The 22551-nt window shown below is 45.4% G+C and overlaps 1 protein-coding gene across 1 annotated transcript in view; it reads left to right on the forward strand.

Moving 5' to 3' along the window:
* The first annotated feature begins 3788 nt into the window (after nucleotides 1-3788).
* The window catches only part of ZNF496 (zinc finger protein 496), a 36209-nt gene continuing 17446 nt past the window's right edge, over nucleotides 3789-22551 (forward strand). The window contains exons 1-5 of the mRNA XM_069467008.1: nucleotides 3789-3851; nucleotides 5257-5373; nucleotides 5727-6153; nucleotides 6488-6677; nucleotides 11129-11205. Of these exons, the coding sequence (XP_069323109.1) occupies nucleotides 5764-6153; nucleotides 6488-6677; nucleotides 11129-11205 (657 nt within the window). The 5' untranslated portion in view covers nucleotides 3789-3851; nucleotides 5257-5373; nucleotides 5727-5763. The remainder of the gene's footprint in view (nucleotides 3852-5256; nucleotides 5374-5726; nucleotides 6154-6487; nucleotides 6678-11128; nucleotides 11206-22551) is intronic.

Below are 22551 nucleotides of genomic sequence, written 5' to 3' on the forward strand. Positions count from 1 at the left end.
ACAAACCCAACTCCTTCCCAGAAATCTGCTTCCTCAAATTCCCCATCTCTGGAAGGACACTCCAGACACCCATTTCAGGCCTGAACTGCAGTCATTTCTCACTCCTTTAACACCCACAGCAGGCCATGAGGAAATCTCTGCTCTGCCTCAACACAGAGCCCGAATGGAGCCTGAATCGGGCCACTGCTCACCAATTCCACCTCCACCAGCTGACTCCTGACTCCAGGACCCAGCATCTCCTGCCTGGATTTCTGCAGCAGTTGCTAATAGGAATTCTTCTTCCTCTGTCCCACTCCAATCTGTCTGTACAGTGATCTCACTAAAATGGAGATCCCATCAGGCCACGTCCCTCTACTTGAAATGCTCTAATGAGTGCAAAATCCAGTCATTTGGTTCCACCATTCATTCTCTCACTATTCTTCTGCCCGGCCAAGCAAGCTCCTACTTCATGGCCTTCGTACATGCTGTTCCCTCCGCTGGAATGCTTTTCCCACATACCTCTGCTCAGGTGCCCCCCACCTACTCTCCACTCAAATGTCACCTTATAGAGGCCCTACCTGACTGTCCTGGCATGCTCCTCCTTACCATTTTATTTTTTTCATGACACCTGTCATTAATGGCATTATATTGCAGAGTCATTTATTTATTACCTGATTCCCCTCCCAGCTTCTTGGAACTAGGATATTTCTTCTGTCTACCATGATCTCCCCAAGAATGGAATAATTGTTGGCACACAGCAAACATTTCATAAAAATATACACAGTCAGCAACATAATATAAACCGGATAAATGTACACGTTGGGCATGATGACAGCCAGGATATACTTGCAGGGTGCTCTTCCCCATGCTTTACCAACAGTATGTGATACAGCCTCATTTGGTACAGAGGAAAACACCTTCCCATGGCCTCCGGTGCCCCTACTTACTTACTGGCCACCTTGCTTTGTGCCTCCCCCTACCCCAGGGCCTTTGCTGTCAAGGTGGCCAGCAACTGGGATAGGTCCATCCAGCTACAAGCTTGATCAACTCCTTCATCTCAAATATCACTTTCACAGTGAGGCCTGTCCTGCCCTCCTCTATAATGCTGTGATCATCACCAGCCCCACCCCAGCATTCCTGTCTCCCTTTATTTCTACAGCACAGATCACGTCATTGACTTTGTTTCCCTCCCAATAGCCAGTCGAGCCGGTTGTGTTTACGGATGTATCTGAGCTTCTGGAAGGGTGCCTAGTATTACAAATGCCCAGCAGGTGCTCGCTCAGTACACTTTTGCTGAATGACTGAATGATCCTGCAAAACCAAGAAATGAGGTCGATAGCATCATCCCTGTTTTACAGGTTGGGAAACTGAGGTACAGAAAGGTTGCATAGGCCTGAGCTCGCCTGGCTAGGAATTGATGAGGCAGGATTTAACCCAGGTGATCTGATTCCAGAACCCAGACTCTTAATCCCTGTGTTGAGCTAAATGCAGAAGAAACATAAAGAGTATTTTCTGAGCCTCACAAGGTTAACAATGAGAGGGACAGCTGTGCAGGGAGGTGTCAGTTCAGGCAAGGAACTGGACTGAGTAATGGGAATTAACCTGATGCTGTCTGCCGGCAATCTGTGGGCCTTACATTTTGTCTGCTTTAGAGTTGCAGGGGGCAGAGCTATGAGCACTGATTCCCAAACACTCAACTGCTGGTTCCTGGGCCAGTCACAGGGCTGGGAACTCCAGCAGGACTGTTGCAGAACACCACAGGCTGGGACGTTTGCTAAAGCACCTAAGCCTGACCAGCCTTTGCTGATTTTTGGTCCTCCCACCCCCAATGCCTCTCTTCCAGGCCACAGTTCCTGGCTGGTGCTCCTGAAAGAGGGGTGTGCATGAATCACACAAAGTCAAGGAAGGTGGCTCCTGCTGCTATCCTTGGGCTCCAGCACAGCCCTGCCCCAGTTTGGCTGTCATCTGGGGAACAATCACTGTTTACAAACAACAGCTTCACTCGTTTGCTTAGTCCATCTCCTGCTAAAGTCACAGAATCTGGGCATTTGACAAATGGTGGCTCTCAGTAATCCTGCTTGTCAGAAGTGATTATTCCAGTAATTTAGAGGAGAGATGGAGGTACCCCAGCCCATGGGATGGGAAGAACCACGCAGCTAAGTGATCCTGTACCTTGGTCCGACCACCTTCTCGCCACTTCCTCGGCCAAACCACTTTCTTTGGGGGAACTGGTTTCCTTCTGCTTGCCCTTGAAACAGGACCTGAAGGAAATCAGAGCTACCCGAAGTAGGCACCCTCCAGTAGATGGAGATTTTTCTCTTTCGAGGGAGAGTCCAACGTCAGCGCAGGGCAGATGGAGAAGCAGCTGTGGGAATCAGCCTGCTCAGGGACCGGGATACACTTTCCCCCAAGCTCTAGAGCCTGAAAAAGTAAGGATGTCCCTGGGAAGAGCCACTGAGAATGTGGGATATGTTGAGCATAGGATAGTGGCCAGTAGCCCTGTCTCTGGGCGGGGATCCGGAGGCCGTAACTCCTGCTTGCCCCTCACTGCCACATGACCTCGGGTCCGCCTCAGGGTGAACAGGGGTAGGCCACACTCCCTACTGGGGACGGTGATTCAGCCCAGCCTCTCTGAACACTCCTCAGGCCCGCGCTGACGCTGAGAGTGGCCACACGGTGAGCCACTGTGACACTACGCAAAACAGTTTCACGCCAAGAAGGCCGGGGAGATGCCTTCGCATCCGGTGGGAGACGGAGAGGGAAAAGGGTCTGCGAGTCTGCAGCCCCGCTAGCCCGAAAGAGGCTTCTAGGGCCGGGCTTCGAGGAGGGGTTTGGCTGGAAGGGGGCTGGGCCTGCCCCGGCGCGGGGCGGGGATGGTCACAGGGAGATTCCGAAATGGGGCGGCCGGCGTAGCGCGGGAGCCCCCTTCCTGCGCTCCTCGCCCCCCACGCCCTCCCACCCCAATTCCCGCATTCAGCCATGGCCGCGGCTCCCGGCGCGGTCCCCTGGGGGAGCAGGAACAGGGAAAACAGGGGAAGCAGAGCCCCCAGCCCGTCCTCCCGGCCCGCGGCTCCCGCCGCAGGCGCGCCCGCGCGAGCCCCCTGCCCACCGCGTCCTCAGCGTCCCGCTCCCCGCCGCCCGCTCGCGGCGCCATCCCCACCGCGCCCCGACGCCCCTGCCTCCCGTCCGCCCGGCCCCGCGGACGCCCGGCAGCCGGCGCGGCGTCCCCACAGCCCCCGGCCCGGCGGCCAGGCCCGGGTGCGCGCTAGGCGGGGCGGGGCGCGCGGGCCGGGCGGGGGGTGTCGGATGTCACCCCCCGCGCACACCTCGGCCGGGGGGCGGGGAGCGAACCACTGAGATGCAGAGACCTCCCCGGTCCTAGAGCGGAGCAGGAAGTGTCCCAGGGGAGGGAGCCGGAGGGCTCCGGCCTTTCCTTTCCGCGGAGTCCGGCGGGCTCCGGCGACGGCCAGGCCTGAGCGGCCCGCCACTCGGACGCGCCGCGGCGGTGAGTGCCGCGGGCCCCTGCGCCCGGCCCCGCCCCGCCCGCCGCGGCGCGAGCGTCCCGGCCCAGCTGTGCCGGCGCCGCCTCCCGGCCAGGGGCGAGCGGTCGCGGACGTGCGGGCGGGGGACGCGGCGACACAATTGTTTCTCAGGCGCCTCCATTTGCTTCCTAGCCGAGCCGCGGTTTTCTGGATGGTCGCGAGTCGAGGTGTGCACTGGCCAAGGGAGGCGTCGTCGGGCCGCTGCGGAGACCCCGCCTCAGCGAGGACCCCGGGAGACCGCGCTGGAAGGATGAGGAGCTGCTGCCCTGGACTTCCGCTGCAGCAGGGGGGGTCCGAGGTAGACGCTGGGCAGGAGCTCCAGGCTGGGAGGTGAGGAGCCCGGGGCGGTAAGCCGGCGGGGTGTGTGTGCGTGAGCGAGAGAGAGCGCGCGAGCGCGCTTCCCCCTTTTCCTGGCTCAAAATGCCCTCCTCTTTTCCTTTCTGCCGATTCTGCTCTGTCCTCTTCCAAGAGCTGCTTGAAGCAAGCTCCGCCCCCGCGGGAACCCTCCCCTGTCTAACGTTAGTTCATTCATCAGGAATCTTCTGAGCTTCCTGCACGTCAGGTGCCCGGGTGACAAAGAGGAGTACGGTTGTCTGGTTAGAGATGATTCTAAGCAGAGTCACAGCAAGAACTGGATGCTGGGGGTGGGGCGCTCGGTGCCTCAGCATGGGGGCAGACCCGAGTAATCAGGACCCTGCAGGTGGCCAGAGGGGGCAGGTGAGGAGAGTGGGTGGGGCCCGGAGCGGATTCTACCTGCGGGAGCCGCTGTGGAAGGGAATCTGGTGGTGAGGAGAGCTGCAGTGGGTCCAGCCAGACTCCTTCACGGCCCCCTCCTGCCTGTCTGTATGTCTTTACTTTGGAAAGCAAAGAGGTTCAGAGACTTGGGTTTTTCCTGTGCCACTTAGTTGCTTTGTAGCTTTTCTGGCATCTTTTGTCTTTTTGTGTCCCATCTGCACCTTGTGACCTGTTGGAGATTAAGATGCTGCCAGGCTGGAGAACCACATGCAGATGGGGGTGCGGAGGGCCATGGCTGTGCCTAGAGACCATAGAGGCTTGATGGCAGTGGTGCACGTGTGTCCCCATCTGCCCTTTCACTTTCCCTGTGTCCCAAAGTGTGGATCAGTGAACACCGGTCAGGTACACTCCTCGTCTCTGTTGTCCCTCTCTGTGTGTTGGCTGGGTTGTCTACGTACACAACAGCCTAGGAGCTGTGGGGACCCCTCACTCCTATCGGCGGAATGTATGTGGTGGCCTGTGATATCTGTGGTCTCCGTGAGGGCTGAGAGCTGTGCGGTGAGTGATCCCTTCTTCTGTCCTGACCAGGGAAGGTCTGTGACGTGTGTGTCATGCCTTGACTGTGGTTTGAAGAGGGCAACGGTAGGGAAGGATGTGGAGACAAGGTTGAAGGTCAAGGTATCTTTAAAGATTACTGTTGAGATGTTCGAGTGAGTTGGGTGGAACACTCATATGAAAACACTGATGTTAAACAGTGTTATTTCTCTCTGGTAAACTGCATATGGCCACGTCTTGTGACTTTCCCCATCTCTGTCTGGGTGTCTTCTTGCCTGTGTTTATCCCCTGCCGCCCAGTGCAGGCTCTGCTGGGAGAGGCTGATTCTGGCTCTGCTGACCATCCAGCATGCAGCAGCAGTGGCCCGCCACCAGCAGGATAAATTTTCCATTTCTGGATACACTTTGAAGGTTTTTCTCATGCATGTATGTCTTTGTCTTTCCAGCTCAGTTTGTAAAGGTCTTATGAGCGAGGACGGTGACTTTGGCTCCAAAGCCTCAAGGTAGTGGCCTGCTTGACACGTCTATCTCGGGTCCTCTCCAGGAGGATCTGGCCACCAAAGGTACCAGAGACTCTTGATTACATCTTTTTCTTGTATGTGGCCCTGTTGGTCTCCTGGGATGCTTGAAACACCAATGTCATGTTGAAATGCCACCGCTTTTCTCCCAGAGTTCCTGCTTTGTTCATTCAGTCACTCATTTAGGGGTATCCATATGTAATGATCCTGAGGGAGGGATCTTTCTCTCTTTCCCATTCTCATGTGTAAGGATCAACCACACTGACACTTCTTACATTTCCCAGGGCTTCTCCAAGGGGCTGGTCTCTGTGGGCTTTGTCAGTTTCCCTGTCACTACCCCGCAGAAATGACTGAAGAAAACCAGAACATTGAAGCCAGTGATTTCTGTTTGGAAATAGGGTCGTCTTCTGCTGCTGACCCCCATCAAATCCCATCATGCCCACAGCCCTGTGCCCCCGAGTCTTGGCTCCGAAAGAAAGTGAGGAGCCCAGGAAAATGAGGAGCCCACCTGGAGAGAACCCTAGCCCACAGGGGGAGCTTCCCAGCCCCGAGTCCTCTCGTCGCCTCTTCCGCCGTTTCCGCTACCAGGAGGCAGCAGGCCCCCGGGAGGCTCTGCACCGCCTCTGGGACCTGTGCCGGGGCTGGCTGCGGCCCGAGAGGCACACCAAGGAGCAGATCTTGGAGCTACTGGTGCTAGAGCAATTCCTGGCCATCCTGCCCCGGGAGATTCAGAGCTGGGTGCGAGCCCAGGAGCCCGAGAGTGGCGAACAGGCTGTGGCTGCCGTGGAGGCGCTGGAACGGGAGCCTGGGAGACCCTGGCAGTGGGTGAGTGGAGGGGTGGGACTGGGATGGGAGTGACCTGGGCTGAACGGCCCCATGTTCAAACGCTTTGGCTGGGTCATACAACTGGTTTCCAGGGACGAGGAATTCGTTCTATCTGGAGCCACATACCTAGCTTATGCCCAGACTAGAGTTTCCTAAGAAAACAGGTTTCACTCCATAAAGGCTATAATTTGGGCATGATCATGTCATCCCCCTCACAATCCCGTCTAAGGCCCAGGTTGAACTTGGTGGTCAGCTGTGGACTCGATGGTCAGCAGGCCCAGGGAGGGAGGGAACCTCTCCACCTAGCCCTGAAAAGCTCTCTCTGGGATTGCAGCTCAAGCACTGTGAAGACCCCGTGGTGATTGATGATGGGGACAGCCCTCTGGAACAGGAGCAGGAGCAGGAGCGGCTGTCAGTGGAGTCCCAGAGTGACCTTGCAAAGAGCCAGGATGCCCAGCCCATGGCCCTGGCACAGGGCTTTGGGCTCCCAAGCAGACCACCAGGCCAACTCAATGGAGACCCAGGTATGCAGCCTTAGGGAATGTGGGAGAGTGAGCTGGGAGTCTGCATACCCCATACTGTGTGCTGGGTGTGGTTTTTGTTAAGCTGATAGCTTTTTACATCAAAGCCTTTCTCCTGTCCCCTGAGGAACTGTGAGTCCCTCCCTAGAGCAATTGAATTAGAATCTCAGGAGGATGTCTGTTCTCTTCATGGTGCTAGGTCTTCCCAGAGAGAAACTCTTCTGTAGGTGGGTGTCTTTAAGGTCTTTAAGGTTGTGCCTCCTCATCTCTTTGAGAGTGCATCTCTGTGGGATTTGTCAGTTTGGGGACAGCCAGGGACCATCACTATACAACTAGGACCTGTAATGTGAGCTAAATATGGCCATTTCTTCTTGTCTCTCAGAACTTCTTGGTTCGTGATTTTCCTTGGCCGCAAAATCATTGTGATGCTTCAAGGAGATACAAAAATACTTTAAAGGGCTTCCATTTATAGGGCCTGAATGGCAGTTAGGCATGGTTTGAATATCTATACAAAATGTACAGTGGCTACAGTTGCAGATACTTTTGTCACCAGATAAACTTGACTTTGAATCTCCTAGGTATGACCCGGGGCATGGTTCTAAACTCTCAAAGCCTTGGTTTCTTCTTCTGTCCGGTAGAGATAGTAGTTATGTTTTTTATTTTTGAGGATTAAATGAGATCCAACCTATAAAATTTTGAGCACAAGGCCTGAACCACCCAAAACTTTAAGTTGAAGTAATTATCATGGGAAGTTTTGGTGCCCTCAGACTGCAGGAAGTCTATGGGGAGTGAGTTATTCTAGGCGGGCTTGATGTTGCCCTATAGTTACAAAGGAAAAAGAGAATCTGAGAAGCCGAGTGCTCTCTTGTGATTTGCAGTTGTGCTTGGCATTATAAAAAGCTTTTCAGTAAATGAACCAAAATACCTATTAAATTTCCCTGTGTGTAAAACCATAATGACTTCCGCACAAATCAAATGAACTCTTAAGCCTGTCTTTGGTCAAAAGTCAGGACAGATGTGTTAGTTTGCTTGGGCTGCCATAACAACATTCCACAGACTGGCCAGCTTACATAACAAATTCACTCTCTTGTAGTTCTGGAGGCTAGAAGTCTGAGATCAAGGTGTGGCAGCTTTGGGTTCTTCTGAGGCCTCTCTGCTTGGCTTGTAGATAGCTTCTCTCTGGGTCTTGACATTATCTTTCCTTGATGTGTATCTGTGTCCTAATCTCTTCTTCTTTTTTTTTTTTTTTTTTTGCTTTTTTTTGAGACAGAGTCTCACTGTATTGCCTGGGCTAGAGTGCCATGGTGTCAGCCTAGCTCACAGCAACCTCAAACTCCTGGGCTCAAGCGATCCTCCTGACTCAGCCTCCCAAGCAGCTGGGACTAGAGGCACATGCCACCACACCCAGCTAATTTTTTCTACTTTTAGTAAATACAGGGGTCACACTCTTGCTCAAGCTGGTCTCGAACTCCTGAACTCAAGCAATCCTCCTGCCTCAGCCTCCCAGAGTGCTAGGATTACAGGCATGAGCCACCGAGCCTGGCCCTAGTTTCTTCTTATAATGAAGGATCCCAGTGGTATCATATTAGGGCCCACCCATATGACATCATTTTAACTGAATTATCTCTTTAAAGACCTTATCTCCAAACACAGTCAAATCTGAGTTATCTGGGGATTAGGACTGCAGCAAGCAGCCTGGGTTATGCAGGAAGTAGGAGGCTGTGGGAGAGGCCTTGTAGTGGGGTCTGGGAAGGCACTCAGGGGAGGGGGAGAGCTTCAGGAACCACAGCAGCCTGTGCAGGTGCTTCTTGGTGAAGTTCTGAGATAAGCCAGCAATTAATTAAAAATTAATTCAATTTTTTAAATTAAACACATTTAAACTTTTTAATTTATTTTTTAATTTAATTTAATTTATTTATTTATTGCTACAGCGCTGGCAGGAGGTGCCCAGGTCCTGCTGAGCTCTGGTGCAGGAAAAGTGATTCTTAAAAGTGTCCATGTAGTCATTTATCATGGCCAAAGGTAGAATCAGGCTATAGTCCATCTCCCAGAGGGTGGTAGGTGTGAGAAAGCAGAATTAAAATACCCACTCCTGGAGAGGTTGGTCAAAGGATACGAATTTCAGTTAGGATGAATAAATTCTGGAGATCTGTGGTGACTGTCATTAAAAATAATGCATTTTATATGTGGAAACTGCTAAGAGAGTAAATATTAAATGTTCTCATCACAAAAAAAAAAAAAAAGGAATGTGAGGCAATAGAAATGTTCATTAGATTGATTTATTTTACAATGTAAAAATGTATAAAATTCTTTTTATTTGTCAATTATACCTTAATAAAGCTGGGAGATGAAAGTAAATTAAAGAGATTGAAAAAATAAACTTTAGCTGAACATGTGCACAAAAAATATACTTCCTCCTCAAATCCACACCCTCCCAGCCAGAGCTTCTCCTTCAGGCAACAGTGAAGAGTCTGCCTTCCGCTGGGACCCCTGGAATGTCACTGCCATCTGCATCAGCTCCTGTCCCAGTCCTTTGTTCCAAATAGCTACTCCGGCAGCTGCTGTTTCCTGTAGGCTTTGCTTATATTCCAGGTCTGAAAGGTCGGGGACACTGGCTGCTGGGGTTTGCTTTGATGTTGACTTAACACGTCTAGGGTTAACCTCTGGGATTTTTCTCTAAATCAAGAGGCTATAGTACAGTTTTCCAAGTGTTAGGCTGTAAAAGAAGCACCTTTTGAAACACAGAGCTCATTTTTATGTGGCTCATTGCAGAAACCTGAGCAAGATGAAGTTGCCAATCAGGAGAGAAAACATTAGAACATGAGGCCTGGTAGCCCAAAATAAGGCAGGGTGAGATGATCCCAAACCCACACTCTACACTCTACACTTTAGTATAACGGTGGTTAGGGTACTGCACCAAGTGCTCTTCTAGGAACACCTAACAGTGCCTTTCTAAAGAACTTTTTAATTGACAAAAATTGTATATATTTATGGTGTACAATGTGATGTTTTGATATATGTATGCGTTGTGAAATACTTATATCAAGCTAATTAGCTGGGCACAGTGGCATGTGCCTGTGGTCCCAGCTACTTGGGAGGCTCAGGCAGGAGGATCACTTCAGCCAGGAGTTCCAAGCTGTTGTAGGCAACATGTCGAGACTCTATCTCTTTAAAAAAAAAAAAAAAACAAGCTAATTAACATATGCATTACCTCACATAGTTATCCTTTTTTTGTGGTCAGGGCACTTAAAATCTACTCTCTTAGCAAGTTTCAAGTACACAATACATTGTAACAAGCTATAGTTACCAAGTTGTACAATAGAACTCTTGAATTTATTCCTCCCATCTAACTGAAATTTTGTATCCTTTGACCAACATCTCCAGAAGGCCCTGCTCCCCAGCCTCTGTAACCAACATTCTACTCTCTGCTTCTGCCAATTCTGCCTTTAGATTCCATGTATGAGAACATGCGGTCTTTGTCGTCTGAGCCTGGCTTATTGCACTTAGCGTGATGTCCTCCAGGTTCATCCATGTCACAAATGACAGGATTTTCTTCTTTTTTGAGGCTGACTAGTATTCCATTGTGTGTATATATCAAATTTTCTATATCAATTCATCTCTTGAAGGACACTTAGGTTGAATCCATATCTTGACTATTACGAATAGTGCTGCAATGAACATGGCAGTGGAGACATTTCTTCGAGATACTGATTTCATTTACTTTGAGCATATACTCAGAAGAGGGTTTGCTGGGTCATCTGGTAGTTGTATTTTTAATTTTTTGAGGAACCTTCATACTGTTTTCTATAATGGCTGTACTAGTTTACACTCCCATCTGCAGTGTACAAGGGTTCCCTTTTCTCCACATCATCACCAATACTTGGGTGTCTTTTTAATGGATCTTTGCAGTTTATAAACTTAGGAGGGCTGTCCGGAAAGTTTCCAGCCATTGTTAATATAACAAGAACGGTTACAAGGCTGGATACTTTCCGGACAGCCCTCATATAAATGTATAAATAAATTTATATGACACTGGAGTTCCACATTGATGCTCATTGCCGACAGGCCTTACTGATAACCTCAACTCTGCAAAGTTTTAACCTTTATTTTCCCCATATTTTGGATGACAAAGCCGAGGTCCTGGGAGGTCAAATAGCTAATTATTTATTGGCAGTGCCAACTTGAACCTAGGCATTCTCTGTTATAGCTTCCATTGTTGTATCTGAAGGCAAAGTAACAGAAATCCTTGTAGTTTGCAGAGTGCTTTTCATGTGCATCATTTCGTAATGCTCATTTTCCAGGTAAGAGCAGAAACCCTGCATTTTAAGAAAAGCACCATGAAACAGCTCCCTGTTGGGGCCTAGCATGTGATTTTCTTTGCTTACCAAAACTGAAGTGGACAAAATTCCCAGGCAGCTCAGCAGTTGTCAGCACCCTTTTCTGATCTCTTTCAGTTCCACAAGATGCTTTCCTTCTTCAGGAAGAGACTGTGAGGGACACCCAGCAGGTGGCCACTCTCCAGCTGCCCCCGGTGAGTGATTTCTACAAGTCTGAAAATCACGTTTGCCTCTCTGTAAGCTACAAGGCAGCTTTCCCAGGACCCCAGCCAGCTTGCTGACGGCCACACAGGCTATTCAGCCCCATCCCGTGAGAACTAAAACGGGCAGGACGTGAGCTTACCAGACACCCTATCCCTGCCCTCGTAGTCCCAGCTGCTCTCTAGGCTGACCATGAGGCCATCCTCAGGAAGCTTTGTGCAGATAACAATGGCAGAAAACAGAGGCCTTTGGTCCCCATCACTTGACTTCTCAGCATTTCTAAGTTCCCCTCCTATGAAAAAGGGAAACTCTTTGCTCTATTGTTTCACAGGGTATTTTTTAATTTAATAATCATCACATCATGGCTGGGCTCACACCTGTAATCCCAGCACTTTGGGAGACCAAGGTGGGAGGATCACTTGAGCCCAGGAGTTCAAGACCAGCCTGAGTAATATAGTGAGATCCCCATCGCCACAAAAAATTAAAAAAAAAAAAAATTAGCTGGGTATGGTGGCACATGGATGTAGTCCTGGCTACTTGGAAGGCTGAGGCAGGAGGATTGCTTGAGCCTTGGAGTTGGAGGCTCCAGTGAACTATGATCACGCCACTGCGCTCCAGCAGCCTGGGCAACAGAGCGACTCTGTCTCAAAAATAAAAATCATCTCATCAATAGCTGTATTTCAGAAATGTTACGAAATGGAAGGAATAAAACAGATAATTTCAGTGCCATCACAGAACCATGCAGTGGACTGTTGGGGAATTTCCCTGGCATGTTCCCCATTGGTGTCTCCACCATGGCTTGCTTACTCGGGTGCTCTGAGCAGTCGGGCGGGAGCTGGTCTAGCAGGCGTTCTTACTTGCCTCTCTCTAGCCCACTTGCTGCTTTTGGCCGTGCTTTCTGACTATATGCCCTTCACTTTTCCTTCTAACACTCTCCACTGGCAGGCATGATATTTAGTTATGATGGCGTCACCTCCTCCCATGGGAACAGGAGGTGTGGCTCCTGTTTTGTCTAGTCGCTCCTTGGCCGTCAGAAGACTGCAAGGCCAACGGTAGACACACTTTTAACACATCTCAACAGAATGTAGGAAGCTGCAGTTTGCTTTTCACACGGTTCATTTGACATGACTTTGAACTTGGAGTGGGGAGAGCTAGGAATGGGCAGAGTTAGCCAGGTACCTGGGCTCTTGCCCTCCGCCCTGCCAAAGCTGTGGTTCACCCCCACACACCCGAATGCTCAGCACGCGCATGTCAGTGTCTGCTGTGTGCTGTTGATGCAAAGGAGGCAACAACCATAATTCTTACTAAAAATTGCTACTTTTAGTCAATACAAAACACAAGAGGATGCTGTGAATTTAATACCTAATAAGGGTTGGTATCCGTCCTTGGAGTTTTGAGAAATCGGTGCTTATTTATCACTCTTCTGAAGACCTAGTTTCTGCCTGGTACACTAAAGGTCATCATCATGAAGGTCTTGTGTTTTTAATTTTTTGTTGATTTTTATTTTTAATTGTGGCAAAATACATGTAGCATAAAATTTTCCGTAGCCATTTTTAAGTGTACAGTTCAGTAATAAGTACATTCAAATTGTTGTACAACCAACCTCTAGAACTTTTTATCTTCTCAAACTAAAGCTCCTCACCCATTAAACAATAACTCCTCATTTCTCTCTTTTTCCACCCATAGCAGTTCCCATTCTACTTTTAGTCTCTATGAATTTGGCTACTGTGGATGCCTTATGTAAATGAAATTATGAAGTTTTATCTTCCTGTCACTGCTTATTTCACTTAGCATAATGTCCTCAAAGTTCATCCGTGCTGTAGCATGTGTCAGAATTTCCTTTCTTTTAAGGTTGACTAATAACTCCATTGTATGTATAGACCACATTTTTGTTTATCCATTTAGCTGTCAATAGATGCTTGGGTAGATTCCACATTTTGGCTGTTGTGAATAATGGTGCTGTGAACATGGGTGTACAGAAAGTTTTGTTTTTCTTTTTTATTAATAATTAACCTTTTTATTTTTAGATAATTGTAGATTCACATGCCATTGTAAGAAATAACACAGAGGGATCCCTTGAACTTTTTTTACACTCAGTGATAAAATATATAGTAAAAATCTATCTTGTGAAAATAGTACAGTGTCACAACCGGAGTATTGACGTCGACATGTACGTGATACAGAATATTTGCTTCATCAAAAGGAGCCCTCCTGTTGCGTTTATATCAACACCCTCTTTCCTACTCCCACCCTCTCATGAATCTCTGGTAACCACTAATCTGTTCTTCATTTCTGAAATGGGGTTGTCAAGAATATTATATAAATGGATTCATACAGTATATCGCCTCTGGGGATTGGCTGTTTTCCTGCAGCATAATTCTGTTGAGCTTGATCCGGGTCAAACATGTATTGATCGTCTGTTCCTTTTCATTGCTGAGTAGAGTCCATGGTGTGGAAGTACCACGGTTGGTTTAACCATTCAGCTGTTGAAGAGTATCTGGGTTGTTTCCAATTTGGGGCTGTTATAGTATAAAGCTTTGTAAACATCTGCGTACAGATTTTTATGTGAACATCAGTTTTCATTTCTCTGGGTTTCTTGTTTTTGTAGAGATGAGGTCTCACTATGTTGCCCAGGCTGGCCTTGAACTCCTGGGCTTAAGCCATCCTCCTGCCTCAGCCTCCCAAACTGGTGGGATACGGGCATAAGCCACTGTGCCCAGCCAATATTTAGTTTTATAAAATACTACTCTATCCTTTCCCAGAGTGACTGTCATTTACATTCCCACCAGTAATGTTGGAATGATCTACATTCTTCACATCCATGTCAGCATTTGTTGTCATTATTTTTTTTATTTTAGCCATTCTGATAGGTATGTACTAATATATCTCATTGTGGTTTAAATTTGTTTCTGTAATGCCTAATGATGTTAAATATCTTTTCATGTGCTTATCTGTCATCTCTATATCTTCTTCTGTGAAATGCCTTTTCATGGTTTTGCCAGTATTCTATTATTGTTTTTCCTTCTATCATCTTTTGTCATTCTTTTTCCTCTTCTTGGTATTGCCAGTATTCTAATTGGGCCATTTTGCTTTTATACTTTTGAGTTTTGAGAGCTCTTTTCATATTCTAGATACTCTTCCTTTGTTGGGTATGTGTTTTGCAAATATTTTCTCCTACTCTGTAGTTTATCTTTTTATTTTTTGAGGTCAGAAGATATAATTTAGTATTTGAAATTTTTTAAATTGATACACTGTAGTTGTATATATTTATGGAGTACATGTGATATTTTGGTACAAACATACAATGTGTAATAATAAAATCAAGGTAATTGAGGTATCCATCTCCTAAAATATTTATCATTTCTTTGTGTTGGGAACATTCCAGATCTTCTCTTTGAGCTATTTTGAATTATACAATAAATTATTGTTAACTGTAGTCACACTATTGTGCTATCCAATGCTAGAACTTACTTCCTCCAACTGTATGTTTGTTCCCATTAACCAGCTTCCCTTTACCACCCCAAGGCTCCAGCCTCTGGTAACCACTATTCATATGGTTTGTCTTTTCATCCCCTTAACAGGGTCATTAGCAGAGCAAAGGCTTTTAATTTGGATTAAGTTCAATTTGTCATTTTTTTCCTTTGAGGATTATGCTTTTGGTATAAAGTCTAAGATCTCTTTGCCTAATCCTAGGTTTCAAAGATTTTTTTTTTTTTTTTGTTACCCGGGCTAGAGTGAGTGCCATGGCATTACCGTAGCTCACAGCAACCTCAAACTCCTGGGCTCAAGCGATCCTACTGCCTCAGCCTCCCGGGTAGCTGGGACTACAGGCACGCACCACCATGCCCAGCTAATTTTTTCTATATATTTTTAGTTGTCTGGTTAATTTCTTTCTATTTTTAGTAGAGACAGGGTCTCACTCTTGCTCAGGCTGGTCTTGAACTCCTGAGCTCAAGCTATCCTCCTGCCTTGGCCCTTCCAGAGTGCTAGGATTACAGGTGTGAGCCACTACGCCCAGCCTCAAAGATTTTATTCTATGTTTTCTTCTAAAAGTTACTTAGTTATACATTTTATATTTAAGTCATTTATTTGTGATCCATTTGCATTTGAGACCACCGTCCATAATTTTTGTATAACGTGTGACACTTAGATGGAGGTTCTTTTTTTTTTTTTTTTTTTGCCAGTGAATGTTTATTGCCAATGCTCTAATAATGTTTGTTGAAAGGATCTCTTTCCTCCACTAAATTGCTTTTTCAGCTTTGTCAAAAATCAGTTGGGCATATTTGTGTGGGTTTATTCTTGGGTTCTCTTTTCTGTTTCATTGATCTGTATGTTTTCCCCTCCACTAATACCATATAATTTTGATTACTGTAGCTATAGATTGTCTTGAAACTGAGCAGACTGATTCTTACCATTTTATTATCCTTCCTCAAAATTATTTTACCTATTTTAGTCTCTTTGGCTTTCTGTATGAATTTTAGTATAATCTTGTTCATATCTATAACAAGTCTCACTGAGATTTTGAAACGAATTGCATTAAACTTGGATATCAATTTGGGAAGCATTAGCATTTTTTACTAACTTGACAGTAAGTGAATTTCTATCTGTGAATGTGGTATGCCTCTCCAATTATTTATTGCTTTGATTTTTTCCATCAGTGTTGTGCAGCTCTCAGCATATAATTTCTATACATGATTTGTTAGATTTATCCCTAAGTAATTCATTTTTTGAGCAATTGTGAATAGTATTGTGTTTTAAATTTTGATGTCAACATATTCATTTCTAGTACGTAGCAGTATGATTGGTTTTGTATGTTTATTTTGTATTCTGTAACTTCGCTGAATTTGCAAATCAGTTCAAGGAGGATTATCATTATTATTTTTTTCCGAGCAGGGTCTCAGTCCATTGCCCATACTGGGGTGCAGTGGTGTGATCACAGCTCACTGCAACTGCCAACTCCTGAGCTCAAGAGATCCTCCTGACTCCGCCTCTGGAGTAGCTAGGACTAAAGGTGCGCACCACCACACCTGGCTAATTTTTTTATTATTGTTTTTATAGAGACAGGGTCTTGCTATGTTGCCCGGGCTGGTCACCAACTCCTGGCTTAATTTAAGCAAGCCTCGGCCTCCCAAAGTGCTAGAATTACAGGCATGATCCATGACACCCGGCCCAAGGAGAATTTTTTAACAGATTTCTGTGATTTTTGTTTCTTTATACTATCATGTCATCTGCAAATAAGGAGAGTTTTCTTTCTTTCTTTCCAATTTGTATGGCTTTATTTCCTTTTCTTGCCTCATTTCAATGGCTAAAACATGTAACACTATGTGTCATAACAGTAGGAAAGCAGAGATCTTTGCCTTGTTCCTGAGCTTAGGGGGAAAGGGTTCATTCAGTCTTTCACCGTTAAGTGTAATGTTAGGGCTGGTTTGAGTGCAGTGGTGTTTACAACTAATTGGTCACAACCAGTTATAGATCCCTTTGTTCCTCTCCACTCCCACTGCTTCACTTTACTAGCCTAAAACAAACAAACAAACAAAATGTTAGCTATAGGTTTTTTGTTAAATTCTTTTATATCAAGTTGAGGAAGTTCCTCATTTCTATATTTCTGAGAGTTTTGATTATGTATAGGTGTGGAATTTTGCAAAGCTTTTTCTGCTTCAATTGATATGTGACTTTTCTTTTTTAGTGTATTAATGTGGTAGAGTACATTGATTGATTTTTGAATATTGAACCAGCCTTGCATCCCTGGAACAAATATCTTCTTGTCGTGATATAAAATTCTATTTCCATGTTGCTGAATTCTTTTTGCTGTTATTTTGTTCAAGATTTCTGTATCTATATTTGTGGGATATGTTGGTCTGTGGTTTTCTTTTTCTTTACTATCTTTGTCTGGTTTGGGTATCAGGATAATATATTAGCTTTATAAAATGAAGTGGGATGTGTCCCCTCCTCTTATTTTCTCAAAGAGATTGTGTAGAATTGGTGTTAATTATTTGGACATTTGGTAGAATTCTTTAGTGAAACCATACAAACCTGGATATGTGGCCAGAGGTGGAGCGGAAGGTCACTTTAATTATAAATTCGACTTCCGTAATGGTTATATTACCTATTTCATAGTGGATGACTTGTGGTAGTATGTGGTTTTTGAAGAATTGGTTCGTTTCATATAAATTGTCAAATTTATGCATGTAGAGTTATTTGTAGTAATCCTTTGTCATCCTTTTGGTATCTGCAGGGTCTGTAGTGATATGTATTTCATTCCTGATTTGGAAATTTGTGTCTTCTCTCTTTTTTATTGTCTTGCTAGAGGCTTTCAGCTATATTGATCTTTTCAAAGAACTAGCTCATTGTTTCATTGATTTTTCTCCATTATTTTTCTGTTTTCAATTTTATTGCTATCTGCTTTTTATTATTTTCTTTATTCTACATGCTTTGGGTTTATCTTACTATTTTTTTTTCCTTTTTCTTTTTCTTTTTTTTTTTTTTTGAGATTGGGTCTCACTCTGTCACCTGGGCTAGAGTTCAGTAGTGTCATCATAGCTCACAGCAATCTCAAACTCCTGGGCTCAAGTGATCCTCCTGCTTCAGCCTCCCAAGTTTCTGGGACTACAGGCATGCACCACCATGCCCAACTAATTTTTTTTTTTTTTTTGAGACAGAATCTTGCTCTGTCACTTGGGCTAGGGTGCCGTGGCATCAGCCTAGCTCACAGCAACCTCAAACTCCTGGGCTCAAGCAATCATCCTGCCTCAGCCTCCTGAGTCGCTGGGACTACAGGCACAGCTACTATGATTTTTTTCTGTCCTTAGTAGAGACGGGGTCTCACTCTTGCTCAGGCTGATCTCGAACTCATGATCTCAAGCAATCCTTCCACCTCAGCCTCCCAAAGTGCTAGGATTACAGGTGTGAGCCACTGTGCCTGCTCAACAACATATAGTTGGATTGTGTTGTTTAATCCACTCTGCTGATTGCTATGTTTTAACTGATGTATTTAGACCATTTATATTTAATGTAATTATTCACAACTTAGGGCTTAAGTCTGTTTTTCTGGTTCTGTTTGTTTCTCTGTTTTCTTTTTCCTATTTTTCTGTAGGTTACTTGAACATTTGATAAAATTCCATTTTGATTACTTAGTGCGTTGAGTATATGTATATCTTTGTGTAGCTCTTCTAGTGGTTATTCTAGGTATTATATATGTATAACTTATCATTGCTACTGGTATTGTCAATTTATTGATTTGAGTGAAGTGTAGAAACTTACGTCCCCTCACCCTTCCCCTTTTATAATTATGTTTATCTTAAATATTTCCTCTACATACATTAAAAACCCATCAGAAAGTGTTAGAATTTGTGCTTCAACTATCACACATTATTTAGAAAACTCAAAAGGAAAAGGAAAGCCTATTTATTTGCTCATATTTTAGATTACCATTTTTTTTCTTCTTTTCTTATGTTCCAAGCTTCCTTCTTTTATTGTTTCCTTTTTGTTAAAGAATTTCTTTTAGCCATTCTTTTAAGATAGGTCTACTGGTAACAAACTTACTTATTTTTTCTTCATCTGAGAATTTCTTAATTTCCCCATCATTCCTGAAGGATATTTTCACCAGATATGAGATTTACAGTTGACAGTTTTCTTTTAGCACTTGAAAAATCTTATGTCACTTCCCTCTGGCCTCCATGATTTCTGATGAGAAATTTGCTGTCGTTCAAAATTTTTCCTGTCTAAAAAAGGTATTATTTTACTCTGGTTGCTTCTAAAATGTCTTCTTCCTTTACCTTTAGTTTTCAGAAGTTAAATTATGCTGTGTCTTGGGTGTGTGCGAATTTCTTTAGATTAACCTTTTTGGGGTTTGCTCAGCTTCTTACATTTCTAGGGTTATGTCTTTTTCTAAATTTGGGAAGTTTTGAGCTATATATTTTTTTTCCAAGTACTTTTTTAATCCCACCCTCTTTACACTGTCTCCGCTGGTACCATGGTAGGCAGGGGGGCCTTGTCATCAGCCAGCAGTGATGGAAGTCCCAAGCTGCCTGCTTGGCCTTTTCTGAGACCACCCCAGCAGGGGTGTTAGGGCACCTCACTGCAGCCTGGTGTGGATGAACATCTCGGCTTCCCCCTCATTCTCTGCTGGTGTTGGTGAGGAGGGGCCACAGTTTTTTTCTATAGTGTTTGACTAGAGTAGAGCAGTGACTAACTGTCTTGCCGATCTGCCCCTTTCTCGGCCCTGTGGCTGAGAGAACAGGCTTTTGCTGGGGCTTGTTTTTCTTTCTGTGCCTGTTGGCATTTCTGGGTTGCTGGCTCCTTCAGCTTCCAGTCTGGGATACATAAGGCAAAAAGAAAGACCAGGGAACTCACCATGTGTTGTTCCTTGGCTTCCAAGGTCTCTAGCTGATCTGCTGCCCTCTCTCCACTTTTCAGAGTCTTCTAGTGTTTATTTTATGTACAATGTCCAGGGCTTTTAGTTCTACTTAGTGGGAGGAATTAGAAAAGTCTCCTTGGAAAATTTAATCTTAAATAGACATATTTATCTGTTTTCCCTATCCATTCTCATGTTAAAAATAGGCAAAATTTAGAAAGTGAAAGGATATCATTCATTCCCAATCGCGTGAGAAGACCTCTGAATGTTCCCATGAGCTTCCTTCTCGACTCTTCTCTGCCATTTTGTTTCTGTGCCTCACTAGGATCCTGCTGTAGATAATTTTGTCTTATTTTTATGCTTCTGCCCTATATGTAAGCATTTTCCCATATGATTCTAAAAGTTCCCCAGGTATCCTGCTAAGCGGCTGTGTCAGATTCTGTCAGCGGTTGGAATATTATCTGTCTACCCACCTGGCCCTCAGAATTGGGTTTGTTTCCATTATGCCATGACCATCTTTGCACACTAAGCTTTGTTCCTATTTTCAGTTTCGTGTGTGTAGACTCTGAAACATCCAACCAAAGGGAAAAGGCAAAAAACAGCCAAATCTCTTATTAATACATACTCCCAATTTTTCCCAATTACTCCCAATACAGCCCACCTCACACACACACCCTCCCCCGAAATGCAGTCTGAGTGCTGGATTCTTTCCTACTTTGTCAACAGTGGCAACTACCATTTTCTCCCCCACTAAGAAAACCAACATCAGGATGCCCGGGTGTGTTGGCTCACGCCTGTAGCACTCTGGGAGACCGAAGCTGGAGGATCACTTGAGGTCAGGAGTTTGAGATCCTGTCTCTACTAAAAATATAGAAAGAAATGAGCCAGGCAGCTAAAAACAGAAAAACTTCACTGGGTGTGGTGGCACATACCTGTAGTCCCAGCTACTTGGGAGGCTGAGGCAGGAAGATCACTTGAGCCCAGGAGTTTGAGGTTGCTGTGAGCTAGGCTGACACCACGGCACTGTAGCCCGGGTGACAGAGCCAGACTCTGTCTCAGGAAAAAAAAAAAAGAAAACCAGCATCAGGTTGTTTCCCACAAGCCTCTGTAAAGAGTTCCAGCACCTTCTTGAGGCCTGTTTTCCATTCTGTGGAACAACGTGGGAAGACAGGCTTTTCCACACTGATCTCTTCCTAGCAACACAGCCACCTAGGGGCTTGTTCAAATGCAGCCTCTCAGGCTCCACCCCACTTACTGAGCCAGAATTTGCACTTTTACTAAGATACCCAGATAATTTGTATGTACATGCAAGAAGCCCTGTTCCAAAACCCTGATCCAAATTTAGAATTTTTGAAGTACTCTATTTATTTATTTTTATTTTAAACTTTTTCTGTGGATCTAATTTCAAAGTTGAGAAAGATTGTACGAATAGCACAGAGACTTCCAATACCCTTCACTTCATTTTCCTCATTCATTCTCTCTCTTTCTCACTAACTCCACCCCCCCCATTTTAGTTTTCCCCAAATCTTTAGATAATTAGATAACAGACATTTTTGCACCTTTATGCATGCCAAGGGGGATTATTTCCTGAACACAAGGACAATGTCTTACATAACCACAATGCCATTATCACATTGTGGAAATTTAACACTGAGACAATAACCATCCAGCATCACTGCTTCTCGTGTCCTTGTCCCGTCTTTCACATTTCTTCCTCACGTCTTGTGTGTCTGTCATGCCATTGAAGTGACAGCGGTATGTTCTGAAGAGTAGAAGGATAGTTTTGATATAGAATTCCCTCAGGTGGGGTGTGACTCACAGTGACACTCAGGTCACACGTTTTGCAGGAGTACCATGCTGGGTTGTGTGCGTCCCAGTGGGGTACGTCGAGCGGCATCCAAGGTAGTGTGCCCTGCGTGGGTCATGGCAGCTCTGGGCAGTGGGATAAGGGGTCTGAAGGGACATTTAAGAGTACGCACATGCACAATTTACATGTAATTGTTCCATAGGTGCTTATTTTTATGTTAACATTCTTTTAATAGTCACCAATATGATGACTTAAACTGCTCTCTATATTTTTACTTTTCTATTTTTTAATTTTTATTTATTTTTTGATTTTTGGTTTTTTTTTTTTTTGAGACAGAGTCTTAGCCTGTTCCCGGACTAGAGTGCCGTGGCGTCAGCCTAGCTCACAGCAACCTCAAACTCCTGGGCTCAAGCAATCCTCCTGCCTCAGCCTCCCGAGTAACTGGGACTACAGGCATGCACCACGTGGCCCGGCTAAGTTTTTCTATTAGAGACTGGGTTTCGCTCTTGCTCAGGCTGGTCTCGAACTCCTGAACTCAAACGTTCCTCCTGCCTCTGCCTCCCAGAGTGCTAGGATTACAGGCATGAGCCACCGCGCCTGGTCCCCATTTACCTGTTGATGAATACTTGGGTCACATCCATTTTGGGCTCTTATGAATGAAACTTCTTTGAACATGCATGATAAGTTTTTGGTGAACATATATGTCTTCCTTTCTCTTGGGTAATTACCTAGGAGTGAAATTGTCATAGGTTACGTATATGATTAATTATGTGAGAAATGGCTAATTCCCTTCTCTAGTGGTTTACCACTTACATTCCTGCCAGCAATAGATTAGTTCCAGTTACTCCACATCTATACCAAAATTTTAAATTTTGGTCATTAAAGTAGATATTTCAGGCCTAGCACAGGGGCTCATGCCTATAATCCCATCATTCTGGGAGGCCGAGGCAGGAGGATCACTTGAAGTCAGGAGTTAAAGACCAGCCTGAGCAAAATCAAGACCCATCTCTATAAAAAACAGAAAAATTAGCCAGGTGTGGTGGCACGTACCTGTAGTCCAAGCTACTTGGAAGGCTGAGACAGAAGGATCACTTGAGGACAGGAGTTTGCGGTTGCAGTGAGCTATGATGATACCACTGCACTCTACCCAGGGCACAGAGGGAGACTGTCTCAAAAAAA

This window comes from Eulemur rufifrons, chromosome 4, assembly GCF_041146395.1.
Source record: "Eulemur rufifrons isolate Redbay chromosome 4, OSU_ERuf_1, whole genome shotgun sequence".
Taxonomy (NCBI): Eukaryota; Metazoa; Chordata; class Mammalia; order Primates; family Lemuridae; genus Eulemur; species Eulemur rufifrons.